The following is a 14747-nucleotide window of genomic DNA, read 5'->3' on the forward strand; positions in this document are numbered from 1 at the left end:
CTTCTTTTAAAGTAAATAATACATTTCACAATAGGTACAATACTGTAATAATAGTGCAATAATACATTACAAAATAAAATATTTTGTATTTCATTGTTATCTTCTCAATAATTTTTATTGAACAAAACTTGAAATATTTATAAACGTACAGTGCAAAACATAAAATAAACGAAGCGCTATCGCGCCGCTTGGGATTTGTCGACATAAAATAAAAGAAGCGCTATCGCGCTGCTTGGGTCTTCTCGTACTCATTTAGAGAAAGCGCGATTGCGCTGTTTGGGATTCTTCGACAGTGTTTTTTCAATATCCCCTGGGATTCAAACGGTTAAGCACGCGTAGGATTAAGGAATATAGATTTTATACCTTTGAAGCGAGCTATTAACCGAGCGCGATAAACAAATCAAAGAATGTTATCTACATCCGGCGTAGGTGACCGGAGGAGCATGAGAACGTCTCCTGGGCGCGAAGTCTCTGCCGGTGAGTCTACCGGGCATACCTGGTATTGCAGGGAGACCGGAGCGCAGGAGAAGGTCTCCCTCTCCTCTGATTGAGAGTGAATAAAAAGGAGCGTCTCCTCCTTCTGATCTCCTCCTGCGTTTGAAGGGATATTGTATGTATATGAATTAAATGGAATCTTTTAGTACTCTCTTATCCAGTGGGTTATCGAACGTCGAAGCCCGTCCACAACACTTGAAAGAATATTCAAAGACCACGGAATATCCTACTATTCTACCGAACTACTGAGCGTCGAAGCCTACCTGGGAAAATAGTAGCGAATCGCCGTACTTGCAAAATTGAAATGCCTAAGAGAACCCGTCGTTCCGGTTGTCGTCAAGAAATTCGCCGTCGCGCGTTCCTTTTGAATCGGCCGGTACCCGCAAACACGCAATTATGCGACGTTCAGGCTCCGCCAATCGAAATCGAGACTTCCGTTGCCGACCCGCAACGCCGCCACCGTGGCGACTCATCCCAATAGAGATGCCACCCCAACGTCCTGACCTCTCAACATTCCCGAGGGCGATCCACGACGACAGCGCTACGTGGAAATTAACCGAGTAAGTCTAGGGAAATCCTTTTCACCAATGCCGACGGAATCCCGACGTAACAATGATAATAAAAATACGTTAATCTTTGAATAATTAAATAATTTAAAGGATAAAGTTTTTATTCATACTTTTTAGAACTTCAATCAATTTATAATAATATACTGAATAAAATTGATAAAAATATTATTACATACTGACAAGGTTTATTTGTTATAATATTTGCTGTTAAATGAAATTTATATTGAAACACTTTGTTTTAATTAAATTAAACAAACAGTTCTGCTTATTTAAAAACTGCTAGATTATGAAAATGCTTGGTACATAAAATAAAATATAATAATACATTTAACGCTGTGTTGGATTTTGTAACATATATAATAATAAATTGTAACGGTCACTCCAATCGGGAAAAGACGCATCATCTACAGTTTTCTCAATAATTTCCATTACTTTTTGAACTGTTTGACGCATCCTGTAAATACAAGAATAAATATTTGTTCTTCATTTATAAAAAACATTTAATTACTTACCAAGCGTTTAATATTTCGTTAAACTCATCAATTTCTGTTTTTGTCCGTATGCTGACAGCTTTTGATAAATTGAACAATTTAACTATAAGAGACTTATTTTCGTCGTTCATTAATATAGGCATTTGAAATATATCTGAATTTTCTTCAACTTTTAATGATTCAAATTTTTTATAAACAAATTGTAAAATTAAATTTTTGTAACATTCTATTAAAGAGTAAATTGGTATTTGAATCATTGGAAAATAACACTTAATATTCGAAGCCTGAGAGTTATTAATTGGCAGTGAAGCTTCATTAAAACAACTTTTCGTATACCTAAAAAAATTATACAATTTATAAATTAATTAATAACTTTTATTTAAAATTCAATAACTGCCATAATAAGTTTTTATAATATGAAAACAAGCAAACCTATAAACTCCAATATTTCCTTTTAACAAGATTTTTCTTAATGCATTCAGATTCAAGGTATTATAGAATGTATTTAATTCAGTACTTAAATCATCGTTCAACCATGTGTACTCATATCCACCATTCCTCAATGCTATTATGTTTTGTAATTCTAAACATATCTTTTTTTTCGTTTCCATAAGATGTACCGTGGAAAACTTCAAAAGGTTTAATGACAACTGTATATTTTGCAGATACTCCACCTATATTCATTTACAATTAATGTAAAACGTGATCATATTAAAGTAAACTATCATTGTTGAAAAATGTTAACATACAATTTGATCATTAATATCTTGTATTTCTGAAGTTAGTTCACTTAGGTCGAAAGTAAGTGTATTGTTTTCATTCAAATCTTTTCGAATTTTGTCAAGTTCTTCTTGTAAACATCTTTGTTCTGTTTCTAATTTACAAACTTCCAATGATAATACTAACCATTCGCTTGTATCCATGAAATTATTAGAAGCCGTCTAAAATAGCAATTGATTTTAATTTAAAATTATGTTTAATGTTTAAATATAATTACCTCAATATTTTGTATAAATTCAAGAACTCCTTGCTGATAATTATTTGCATTTGCAAGATACAATAACCGTTTTGAAACCATAGAAATATGTTGTCCATGTATATTGACAATACCAACATTTATATTTTTTTCATCTGTATCCAAGGATTCTGCATTTTCTGATACTATTAGCGGATCCACAGTTTCAATCAAATTTTGATGTAAGTGATGCCATAGTGTAGGTACTTCAATATTATCAAGATTATGCGATATTGTATCCCATACCTAAAAATGTAATTTAAACAATGTAATCGACATCACAATTAGTATTATATTTCAAATCTTACCTAAATACGTACTTGTCTTTTATTTGCTCCAGTCCAAAGACTTGTTACTATATCTAACATTTCTGTTATCAATTTAGGATCTAAATTTGTACAAGTGCTTGGCATTAAATGTTGACAAACTAATCTCATCTTGTTGCAGTCACAAAGCTGTGTATTAGTTTGATCATATTTCATTCTGAGCAAATATCTTTTTACTTTTATTTGTGAATGTTCAGTCGATATATCTCGTAATTTTTGTACTAAATAAAATTAATTATTCAATAGATATCTTTTTTTATATTTTTTATAGCAAACATACCTCTTTGTCTAACTGTAAAATCTAGTTGCTCACATTCCTCTTCCAATTTAGATATTTGATTTTTTAAATCATTTTTAATTGATTTCATCTGTGATATATTTTGTATACATTGAATACCTCTATCTGGTGTCCCTTGTTTCAACTGATGTAATAAAACATTTTTTCGTATAATTTTAGTTTCATGACAAGTAAATATAACATCTGCTAAATCATCCCACAAAAATCCAATGAGCCCTTTACATAATCTGTCAAATATATTATACAATTAATAATTAGAATAAATGATTGTAATTTCAACAATATAGTCTATAATGAAAATACACAATTATATTATAGATCCTTTTTATGCAATATATTGTGATAAAATTAACTTTATAATTGATGAAATGTATACTAACATTTTTTTTCCTAAATCATTGTACAATGTTGGTGGGCATTCCAATTTATGTGCCCATGCAAACATGTCTATAGACTCTTCCATGATTATAAAATTTGAAATAACAATCAAATCTGCGATTAATGCATTAATAAGTGTAACCAGTGATGCCAAAAAAGCACCGTCGGGTGCAAACTCACGCATGTCAGATACGCGTACCGGCGTACGTGAGCTCATGGAGTTTCGGAAAGTCGACAAAGGCAAATTGACGCATGCCCTCTTTGTCGATTCTTCGAAGCTGCCCGAAGTAATTTCGGACCGCCTCGTGGGAGTCGAGAGAGAAAGGCTCACATTTGCCTTCTCGCTCTAAACAACTGAAATCCGACCTCCCGTCAACGGCATACGATTTGGATTCTCGAGCCGAGATTCTCGACTGCCCAGGCATTTTTACTTTCCGACCTATGTAGGCGCACATAAGCAAAGTACCCATAATGAAAAAAAAATTTTGTAAAATTTATTTTACGGAAATACACGTTTTAAGACCCCCTGATCATATTTTAATTATTGAAAACAAAGAAATTTTTTTTATTATTCCCATGTATGAGCGCACATATGTATATTATTAATACGATTTTTGAAAATCAAAATAATTTAAGATTGAAAATTAATAAATTAAAATGAGATTCCACTCTTTACCAGTATTGTGCACGCTGTGGCATTTTTCAATAAGAAGAGTTCTTACTTTTATAACATAAACAAAACAGTAGAATTAATAATTGCAGAAATTAATTAATAATGATTTTCCTCGATTGTTTTGAAATAACCGTATCAATTTGTTATGACGAACTAAATAGAACTAACTAGAAACAAAGGAAAAGTGATCCCGTTTGCCAGTTTAATACGAAGTATGGGTTGGATCTTAAATTTTAAAAAGACATAGTCGAATATTTTTAAAGGTACAAAATATAGCGTTTCATTGTAGAACAGTAACATGAGTTAGCAGGTAATGTCATAAAACTATTTTCCCCAGTTATATCCCTTTTTACCTGAAGTATAAGGTAAAAAGTACGAGCTACAAGGTACGACTATCCGAAAATCGTTCACATTTTATCAATGTAAATGAAGCGGCCTTTCCATCAGAGTTAAATACAAAATTTTGCAATTTCTGTGAAAACAGAACGTTCATTAGATGTAGGTGGTTCTTGAAATTGTTATGTTTTTACTGTTTTTATGAAAAGAACCATCCAGATTTATGTACTTCGTACATTGAAAATAACATACGTTAAATGTAATTGGTTAAATTCACTTTAAAAAAAAAAATATTCGAAGGCCAGACAAAAAAATAATGTCACATTTAGTGTACGACTAAAATATGATTGAAAAAATAAAAAAAAAGATTTGTTTTGGCACTGTTCGAACCTGCAGAGCAGAAGAAGCTCGGAACTTGCAGGCAAGCACCTTATCATTCACGCCACGCTGGTTGTTGAATGTATTTCTAGTTCTGAAGATAAGTACCTGTAATAATTTTAATAATATTTCAAAGTAAAACCTAACCCAAAATCGGGTACCATTCCAACTTTTTCTTGTTAGAACCGAGTTTTCAATTTGTCTTAGCGAAAATTGCAATCACATTTTGCACATTATTCTAAAACATTTGTGGTATTCGTTTTCAATGCGATTTAAGTAACCATGTAATGTATAAGATTTCATTTAATTTTTTCTTTTCTAAAGACGATAGAGAAAAAGTTTATATAATTTTTTTTACATAAAATTTAATTCGTTCTAAGATTTATATGAAACATTTAAAAGATTTTTATACATTATGCCTACATATCGGAACAACTATGAAACAAGAGGTACTAATCATTATTATCCATGGACTGATTACACTGTTCAACACGAATTTTGTTTTTCCGTACCCACTATGTGATTTTTGTAGAGCTTTGTACCCTAAACACGAATCTGAAAATGGAATTGCTGTATCACCCTCAGTTTTCGAAAAACACGAGTTTTTCTGAGAACGTACAATTTTGGGCAAAAGCGAGGTATTACGCGAAAATTAAAAACATCAGACAGTTCCAATTAATCTTAAAAGATAGAGGAGAGATTCCTGAATATGCTAATATCGATAATTATAATATTTTGTACTTTTGAACGGTTGTAAATGATCGCCAAAGTTTGAAAAAGTGTCGAAGTACATACTTTATACACAATACTTTTGCATATTTACGAAAAGTTGTTTACCTGACACGAAATCTATACACAGGATCTGATTCTGCAGACATTTCTGAAGAAGAAACTGTCCAACAGAAGTGTAAAAGCTGTTCTCAATTGTCACAGGTCGAGAAAATGTGTATTTGCAACGCGTGCACGACGTTTGACCGCCACGCGGCCATCGCTTGCTTATCTCGGCGCGGCAGTGCCGTAGCTACGCATAATGGATGCAGCACCGATAATATCTTAGGCTCCCAATTCCTGTATATGTACACATGGATTAAATTTCTTTTTTGCATAAAGAAACCCAAATCCTTAATTTATCTATTGCTTTTCTCAAATTTTGTCATAATTCCTGAGTTTATACGGAATGTTAGCAAATAAAATTATTGTGACTGTATATGATTTAGATTCAATACACTTTTTCAAAGATGCTAATGTTTCAAACTGATTAATATTTGAAAACAGCTTTTGATCATCGTTTAGACACATTTTTCTTTAATAAATTCATTCTTTTTAAAAAACAATTCGAGATAAAAAGGCAACATATTCTTCTTAGGTTTAGTGAAGGCGAAGAAGTAACACTTCTTTTTACAAAGTATTCGTTTATATTGTTAATAGGATAGCAGTAGGAGATGCACAGTGATCGAAAGTGTAGCCATAGATAAAGAAAAATAGAATAAAACTTTATTATGAATAGGTGAAATACATTTCGTTCTGCGACAGTCGCATCTGTATGAGAACTCACAACGATCTGACGAACGCACAACAATCAGTAATCGCCGAAACAGAAAAGGGCGTTTGCACGACGTGTGCAAACCACGACGTATGCAAACCCGAACCGTTAAGAGATTCCGTCTCGCAATATAACTCGAATGCTTTCCTATGACAACAGTTTAAAACATAAACATCTCTTGACGCTTTTCCCTAATACTTGATACATTCAGAGAAAAGTCTTCAAGTGCTTTAGGCCCCAGTGTTTCGTTTTGGTTTAGAGAGCTCAGTTTTGCCTTTGAAATCGTTCGGAATAGTCGTGCTAACGAGTTCAGAAAGATTTCATTTCCACTGGATAAATCGTGTTCAGTGAACATATTTGTCATTTATAGTGCACTTGGATGCTTTTTAACATTTTTTGACTATATATGCATATATCGTAGTATAGTATTTTTAGTGTATATAGTGTAGCATAATATAGTATTTAGTTCAGTGTAGTTATAAAATAGTGTTGTGTTACGATTAATTTAATATAGTGTTTTTTAGTGTAACATAGTACAATGTCACGAAAATGCCAGAATGATCCAAACTCTTTTTGCTACGTTTGTGGGGAAGTGGTAGTAAAATCGAGTCGCCGCAAAATAACTTCTAAAATAGAATATGCGTATGAACAATACTTTGGATGTAAACTTGGTGATCAAGATAAATATTGGACACCGTATATTTGTTGTCAACGTTGTGCCTCCGCACTTTTAGCTTGGACAAGAGGAAATAACAGAAGTTTGCCATTCACAATTCCAATGGTATGGAGAGAGTCAAGCGATCATGTTATCGACTGTTACTTTTGTTTATGCAAAATTAGTGGATTTAATAAGAAAGGAAAGAAGAAAATTATATACCCAGATGTATCTTCCGCCACCCGCCCAGTAGTATCTGTATCGGCACCACCACCACTTAGTTCTCATACACGCCAGAATACTCCAGAAGATCAAATCGAAACAACAATTGAAGAAACAGAAGATTATGAAATAGAGTGTGCAGCATCATCGAAAGAACCGCATCTTTTAACTCAATCCGACCTTAACGATCTCGTGCGAGACTTGGATTTATCAAAAAATCAAGCAGAGCTTTTAGCATCTCGTCTACAGGAATGGAATTTGTTGAACAAAGCAACCAAAGTGACGTATTTTAGAGCACGGCAACATAATTTTGAACAATTGTTTCAGATGCATGAAAAGCTTTGTGTTTGCACTGACGTAGATGAATTAATAAATAATCTGGGGTTTAAACATGATCCAAAGGAATGGAGACTATTCATAGACTCATCAAAATACAGTTTAAAAGCAGTTTTGCTCCATATTGGAAACATACATCCATCTATCCCAATTGCATACTCCACAAATATGAAAGAATCACACGAAAGCCTAAAAATAGTTTTGAATAGAATCCAATATAACAAATACAATTGGAATGTGTGTGGGGACCTGAAAGTAATTGCAATATTACTGGGCCTTCAGCTGGGCTATACGAAGCATTGCTGTTTCCTTTGTGAGTGGGACAGTAGGGATAGGAAACAACACTATACGAAAAAAGATTGGTCACCACGACAGCAGTTAATACCAGGCGAAAAAAACGTACAACATTACAACTTAATCGACCCAAAAAAAGTATATTTACCACCACTGTTCCGATACGAGGTTGGTTTCGTATCTCGCGATCGCGTCGCGATATCCCGCACGGTGGTGCCCGTCTTCGAGATGGTAAGTCTCGAAGATACCTTCGATCTTGGTAAACGGTTAGTCGCGACGCGTTGTTTCAAGGAATTAACCTGGAAACAATGTTTCTAAGTTGTTACACAGCATGAACGTTAATGCTGACTAGCTGTACGTTAAGCCTTCGGTCCGAATGCTTGACTCGAAGGGGAACAGTCGAAACGTTAAACGAATGAAAAAGGTACTCGAAGTGAACCGTGTGTCTAGAATAGCAGTGAACATGTTAATGCCTCGAATCGCTGATGGAAAGTGATTAGTCGGCGTTGTTCGAACTTCCTCGCGGCGTTGGAAGTATGGGGAAACACTATGATTGGTGATTTTTGGAAATCAAAAAATCCAATCAACGTGCCCCCTTAGGCATTGCCATCACCCTCTATGCGCCCTTGGCGCGCCTTCTTCTAGGAAAGAGTGGGGCGATACCTGGTTGTACGCGAATGTTTCGAAATCCGACAATGTCGCGGCTTTCCTCTGGGGTTTTCCGCTCGAAGGTCGAAGTCCCGTTTTCGACGTACCCTTCGGAAGACCGAGTTTATGACCGGCTGAGCTATTGAGAACGAAATGAACGTGAAATTCTAAGTTGATTATACGAAAAGTTAAATAATTATTGCCGGCAATGGAATAAAATGTCTTTTCTCAAAAATAGCTTTACGTCGCGGACCTATCATAAACTGACAACGAAATATTCGCGTATTGTGTTCCTTCGGACGGAACAACCACTGCACATAAAATTAGGAATTATGAAAAACTTCGTTAAAGCAATGGATAAATCAGGGCCCGGCTTCGCGTATTTAAAAACAAAATTTCCCTCTATATCCGATGCAAAAATAAAGGAGGGGATATTTATCGGTCCTCAAATCAAACAATTATTGAAACACGATAATTTTACTAAATTACTAAATAATTTGGAAAAAGCGGTATGGCTTTCGTTTATTAAGACGACAGAATGTTTCCTAGGCAAACAGAGGTCCAAGAACTATGTTGCTATTGTGAATAAATTACTAAAAAACTGTGAAAATCTGGGCTGCAACATGTCCTTAAAATTACATTTCCTACATTCACATTTGGATTTTTTCCCTGCAAACCTTGTTGATGTGAGTGACGAGCATGGAGAACGCTTCCATCAAGATATTTCCGCCATAGAAAATCGATATAAGAGGAAGAAGATTACTACAATGCTTGCAGATTATTGCTGGACACTTAAGAATGATACTCAAGATGCTGCACACAAACGCCACGCAAGACGCAAGCATTTCTAAACGTGTTTGTGGAAACGCTGCAGGTAATTCTTCAGTTTATATATTTCATTTTTCATCTACAATCTAGTCATAACAACAAAAACTTTATTGGTTCATAAACAATAAAATATTGTTATTTTTTTACGGCTTTATATTTAAAAAACCATTCATATACATACAATGAACATCGAAATTGTTTAGAAATGGAAATGATCGAGAAACGTTTTTTACAAATCCACAAACAGATTAAAAAATCAAACATGATAAACATATACAGGAATTGGGAGCCTAAGATATTATCGGTGCTGCATCCATTATGCGTAGCTACGGCACTGCCGCGCCGAGATAAGCAAGCGATGGCCGCGTGGCGGTCAAACGTCGTGCACGCGTTGCAAATACACATTTTCTCGACCTGTGACAATTGAGAACAGCTTTTACACTTCTGTTGGACAGTTTCTTCTTCAGAAATGTCTGCAGAATCAGATCCTGTGTATAGATTTCGTGTCAGGTAAACAACTTTTCGTAAATATGCAAAAGTATTGTGTATAAAGTATGTACTTCGACACTTTTTCAAACTTTGGCGATCATTTACAACCGTTCAAAAGTACAAAATATTATAATTATCGATATTAGCATATTCAGGAATCTCTCCTCTATCTTTTAAGATTAATTGGAACTGTCTGATGTTTTTAATTTTCGCGTAATACCTTGCTTTTTCCCAAAATTGTACGTTTTCACAAAAACTCGTGTTTTTCGAAAACTGAGGGTGATACAGCAATTCCATTTTCAGATTCGTGTTTAGGGTACAAAGCTCTACAAGAATCACCTAGTGGGTATTGAAAAACAGAAAAAAAAAATTTAATTTGTAGAACAGTGTTATAGTCAAAGTCTAACCGGACTTTGAAATGAGAACATAAAACTTAAATGTAAAGTTTCATTTAAATTCATTCAGCCATTTATACTCATCGTATTAATAATATACATATGTACGCTCATACATAGGAATAATACAAAAAAATTTCTTTTTTTCAATAATTAAAATATGATCAGAGGGGCTTAAAACGTGTATTTCCGTAAAATAAAGTTTACAAAATTTTTGGTTCATTATGGGTACTTTGCTTATGTGCATCTACATAGGTCAAAAAGCAAATATGCCTGGGCAGTCAAAAATCTAGGCTCGAGATTTCAAATCGTATGCCGTTGATGAGAGGTCGGATTTCAGTTGTTAAGAGCGAGAAGGCAAATGTGAGCCTTTCTCTCTCGACTTCCACGAGGCGGTCCGAAATTACTTCGAGCAGCTTCGGAGAATCGAGAAACAGGGCATGCGTCAGTTTGCCTTTGTTGACTTTCCGAAACTCCACGAGCTCACGTACGCGTATCTGGCATTTGAGTTTGCACCCGATGGTGCTTTTCTGGCACCTCTGAGCGTACCAGTGTGGCCAGATCTGGCATAATTGAGTGCATCGAAATCGACAACAGTGACGACGAACTTCCTTAGCGTCTAACGGAATGGTGGGGATAGCAGGCATACACTACCGCACGAGCCACGTGTACGTGAGCTCGGCACTTCGCACAACTTCGGCAAATCGATAAAGAACGCTAGTGTGAGCCTTTCCTTCTTGCTCTTGTAAAAGAGAAACAGCTGAAACCTTGTGATAATCGGCATATGATTCCAAGTCTCGACTTTTACTTTCCGACCTATATGTAAGGTATAAGGAAATTTATAAAGTATCATAACGAAAAAAAATTTGGAAATTTTTTTTTAGCGGAAATACACGTTTTGGGACCCCCTGATCATATTGTGACTATTGAAAAAAACGATATTTTTTTTTGTTCCTATGCTATTAACATAAATGCATTAAACGACTATTGTAAGTGAATTTCAATAACGAAAAAAATATTTCGAAATTTTTTTTTAGCGAAAATACACGTTTTAGGACCCCCTCATCATATTGTGACTACTACAAAAAAACATTTTTTTTGGTTCCTATGCTATTGACATGATTGCGTCTAAACGGTTGAATGAATTTCAATGAAACTTAACATTTAAGTTTTATGTTCTCGTTTTAAGGTCTCATTATATTTTAAGCGTGATCAGTTCCCATATAATGATGATTATACGTCTGTAGTTTTATAATTATTTCGATACATATACATAATTTGTAACTGTTTTCGCACGCTTCGCGAACGACCGATGTCTCAGAGTCGTCGAAGGTTGTAAAGCTTCGACTCTAGGTTTTTAGAATTTGCGAATCCGTACTTCTCTAACCGTGTTACGGGATAGAGATGGTAAGTTGAAAAATCTACGAGATGCGTTTGATTGCACGATTGATTCAAGAGTCTCGCGATCTTTCCGGAGCCCGTTCCTCCTCAGCTCAAACCCCCTCCGACACACTATTTTGAGGGTGTTAACTGATTTGTGCGTTGACCTTGTGATTCGATTGATTGGCCATCGACTTGGGGAAGGAGGATCCACTGTCCTGCCCCGGTTGGGAGGAAAACTCCTCCCTCACACCCAACCGTGGTGAAGGAGGAGTCCCAGGTCACCCTGGAAGAGGGTGACCGCGGTGTCCTCCCCAAGTCGAGGGCCGCGTTAATTTTGTCTAGGAAAAGAAAAAACGGGACTCCGGATTAGGATGCGCTGAATTGCCGCACGTGTTGTACAGCTGTGTTATGGCGATATTGTTCCACGGGTTGGCAATGGTCGTTGCCGGTCGGCCGACGTTGGCCTCGAAGACCGGACCACCCGCGGAACAATGTAGCCCTTCGCTGGTCAACTCAGGTCTAGTATTTTCGTTCGACGAGGCACTTCGATTACTTTACGATGACATTTGCCAGATGCGGAATATTCGAAGACTTTTCGACTGAATCACGGTTCCGCATCTGGCACCATAAAGAGCGGAGAAACCCGAGTTGACCGGGCGGAACAGTAACAAATTTTTAAAGCGATTTATATAAATCTTAAGAAGGATTAAGATCAAATATACTTTTCTCCTATCTTTCCTAGACAGGAAAAATTAAACGAAATCTTATGCCTTGCATACCTACCTAAACCACATAAAAAACGTATTCCACAAATATTTTAGAATAATGTTGTTCAAAGCAGTCTTACTCGTAAAGGGCTAATTAAGGGTTAATTAAAATGAAAAACCACTCTTAGCCAGTACCGTGCACGCTACAGAAATAGATTCCTACTGACTTTTCCCACTATGTTTTTTAATAACCGTATCAAATTGTTACACACAATCAAATGTTATATATTTGACTTAACTTTACATAACAAAATAATTGTAACGATAGGTAAAACAATAACGTGCACGCTACCGTTCAATGGAAACCACGGGAAGATGGTGGTCACTTCCATCAGGAGGGAAATGTAAAAAATTGTTATTTCTTTGTAACATTATCACATGCCATATATTAGAACGTCTATATTCTTCTTTCCTTTTTTTTTGATTCCCCTCTAAATTCATTTCTGCAAAATGAAATATATTAAATTGACGTCTATATACTGCTATTCATTCAATAGAACTTTATTTCTAATTATTGCCTTTTAAAAACCTATGGGAACTGGGCTATATATATCTACGTCCTTTCTTCGTCCGGGCATTTCAACGGCCCATCGATGCGCGAGCAGTATAAACAAAACACTATCGCCACGTGCTCGAGCCACTGCTGTTTCTCTTGAGTCAGTTGAATTCGGTCGACGAGGACGAACATCAGGAGAAATTTAAAGGTACGTGCCGTAGGTCATTCTGAGACATTTAAATTGAAAAAAAGCTTTCGCGTAGGTATTCTGTAATTTTCTGTTCTTTCGCTTTTCTGCTTTTATATCATGGAAACGGTTGTGAAATCGAAGAATAAGTGTAAGCGCGGTTTTTTATCTTCATGGATAAATGATCATAGATTTAAATCATGGATACGTGCAGTACCCCATGATAGAAGTCGTTTTTATTGTACTTTATGCAATAAGTCTTATTCTTGCGGTTCCTCAAACGTGTATAGACACGGAGAATCTGGGTGTCATAAAAAAAATAGTACTTCTAAAAGGACTTTTATGCCTCAATGGCTTGAGAATGATTATTTCAAGCCATGGTTGCATAAAGTCGACGCCGACCCTTATTCATGGTTCTGTTCGGTTTGCAACAAACAATTTTCATGTCGATTATCGACGATTTATAATCATGCAGATTCTCAGTGTCACATTGAGAATTATAAAAAGAGTAACGATAACGCAGACAATTTGAATAATAATTTTACGACGCAATCCGAAGAATCGCCTCTGTCGTTGGATGAAAGGATAAAATCCGCGGAAATCAAATTTGCCAAATTAATAGCCGAAAAAAATATTCCGTATCGAACCGCAGAGACGATTCTTGAAGTTTTCAAAGACATTGGGCAAGATCCTGATGTCTTGAAACATATGTCGTTCGGTCGAACAAAGTGTTCAAATATTATATCAAACGTTTTGTATCCTTTAGAAACAAAACGTATTTCTAGTGTTTTACAAAACACTAAATTTTCTATTTATATTGACGAAACATCCGACTCGACCAACGAGAAATGGATGACGTTTCTTGTTCGTTATGTTGCACCCGAGACTTTGGATGTTCGAACGGAATTGGTAGAATTATTACATCTTGATGCCAGAAATTGTGGCGCAGATAATTTATTTAAAACATTTGAAATTGCCATGATAGAAAGAGAAATTCCGTTCGAAAATATTGTCGCGTTGTCATGTGACAACGCTACTGTCATGACAGGGCGACACTCGTCCTTTATGACAAAGCTTGCAACAAAATGCAGGGACAAATTTTTGACTGTCCGCTGTCCGTGTCATCTGTCTGCAATGGTAGTGCGCGAAGCGTGCAATATCATTCCAGACATATGCGAGGAGTTGTTACGAAAAGTAGCAACTTTCATATACAGTAGTCCCAAACGTTCGGCTATATTCCGCGAATTTCAGCAATGTTTTCAAACAACCGACAGAAAAATTTTAAAATTGTGTTCTACGCGATGGTTATCGCATTATACATCCGTAGTTACACTTTTAGAGAATTGGGACTCTGTATTGCTTTTTTTGCAAGAATTGACAATAAGCGAGAAATCAGAGTCCGGGGAACGTCTGTTAATCTCGATGCAAAATCCAGAGGCCAAAGCATATCTTTATTTTCTAAATTACGCTCTTGAGTTTTTTTATAAATTTAGCATTTTCTTTCAAACTCAAGAGACAAGAATTCATTTGCTTCAAAAGACTGCG

The 14747-nt window shown here is 35.6% G+C and overlaps 1 protein-coding gene across 2 annotated transcripts; it reads right to left on the reverse strand.

Annotated features, from left to right (window-relative positions):
* Positions 1-1365: 1365 nt before the first annotated feature.
* On the reverse strand, positions 1366-3755 carry LOC122402049. Of its 2 annotated transcripts, none has more exons than XM_043404558.1 (8): positions 3575-3755; positions 3177-3421; positions 2891-3117; positions 2670-2816; positions 2305-2496; positions 1988-2229; positions 1577-1891; positions 1366-1518 (listed from the first exon to the last, which is right to left on the reverse strand). In XM_043404558.1, the coding sequence occupies exons 1-8, from the start codon at positions 3655-3657 to the stop codon at positions 1392-1394; spliced, it is 1578 nt and encodes a 525-aa protein (XP_043260493.1). In that variant the 5' UTR covers positions 3658-3755; the 3' UTR covers positions 1366-1391. The 2 variants fall into 2 exon arrangements, with proteins under 2 accessions (XP_043260493.1, XP_043260492.1); XM_043404557.1 differs by having other exon boundaries at positions 2553-2816.
* Positions 3756-14747: the final 10992 nt, after the last annotated feature.

This window comes from Colletes gigas, unplaced genomic scaffold, assembly GCF_013123115.1.
Source record: "Colletes gigas isolate AHSC1104 unplaced genomic scaffold, ASM1312311v1 Colletes_gigas_Sc00032, whole genome shotgun sequence".
Lineage (NCBI taxonomy): Eukaryota > Metazoa > Arthropoda > Insecta > Hymenoptera > Colletidae > Colletes > Colletes gigas.

Bases quoted from the DNA above. Each gene is read 5' to 3' on its own strand.
- LOC122402049 (XM_043404557.1), bottom strand. From the start codon at position 3,657: ATGGAAGAGTCTATAGACATGTTTGCATGGGCACATAAATTGGAATGC. The intron at 3,118-3,176 runs GTATGTTTGCTA...AATTTTATTTAG, and splicing joins TTTTACAGTTAGACAAAGAG to TACAAAAATTACGAGATATA. The intron at 1,519-1,576 runs GTAAGTAATTAA...TTGTATTTACAG, and splicing joins AACGAAATATTAAACGCTTG to GATGCGTCAAACAGTTCAAA.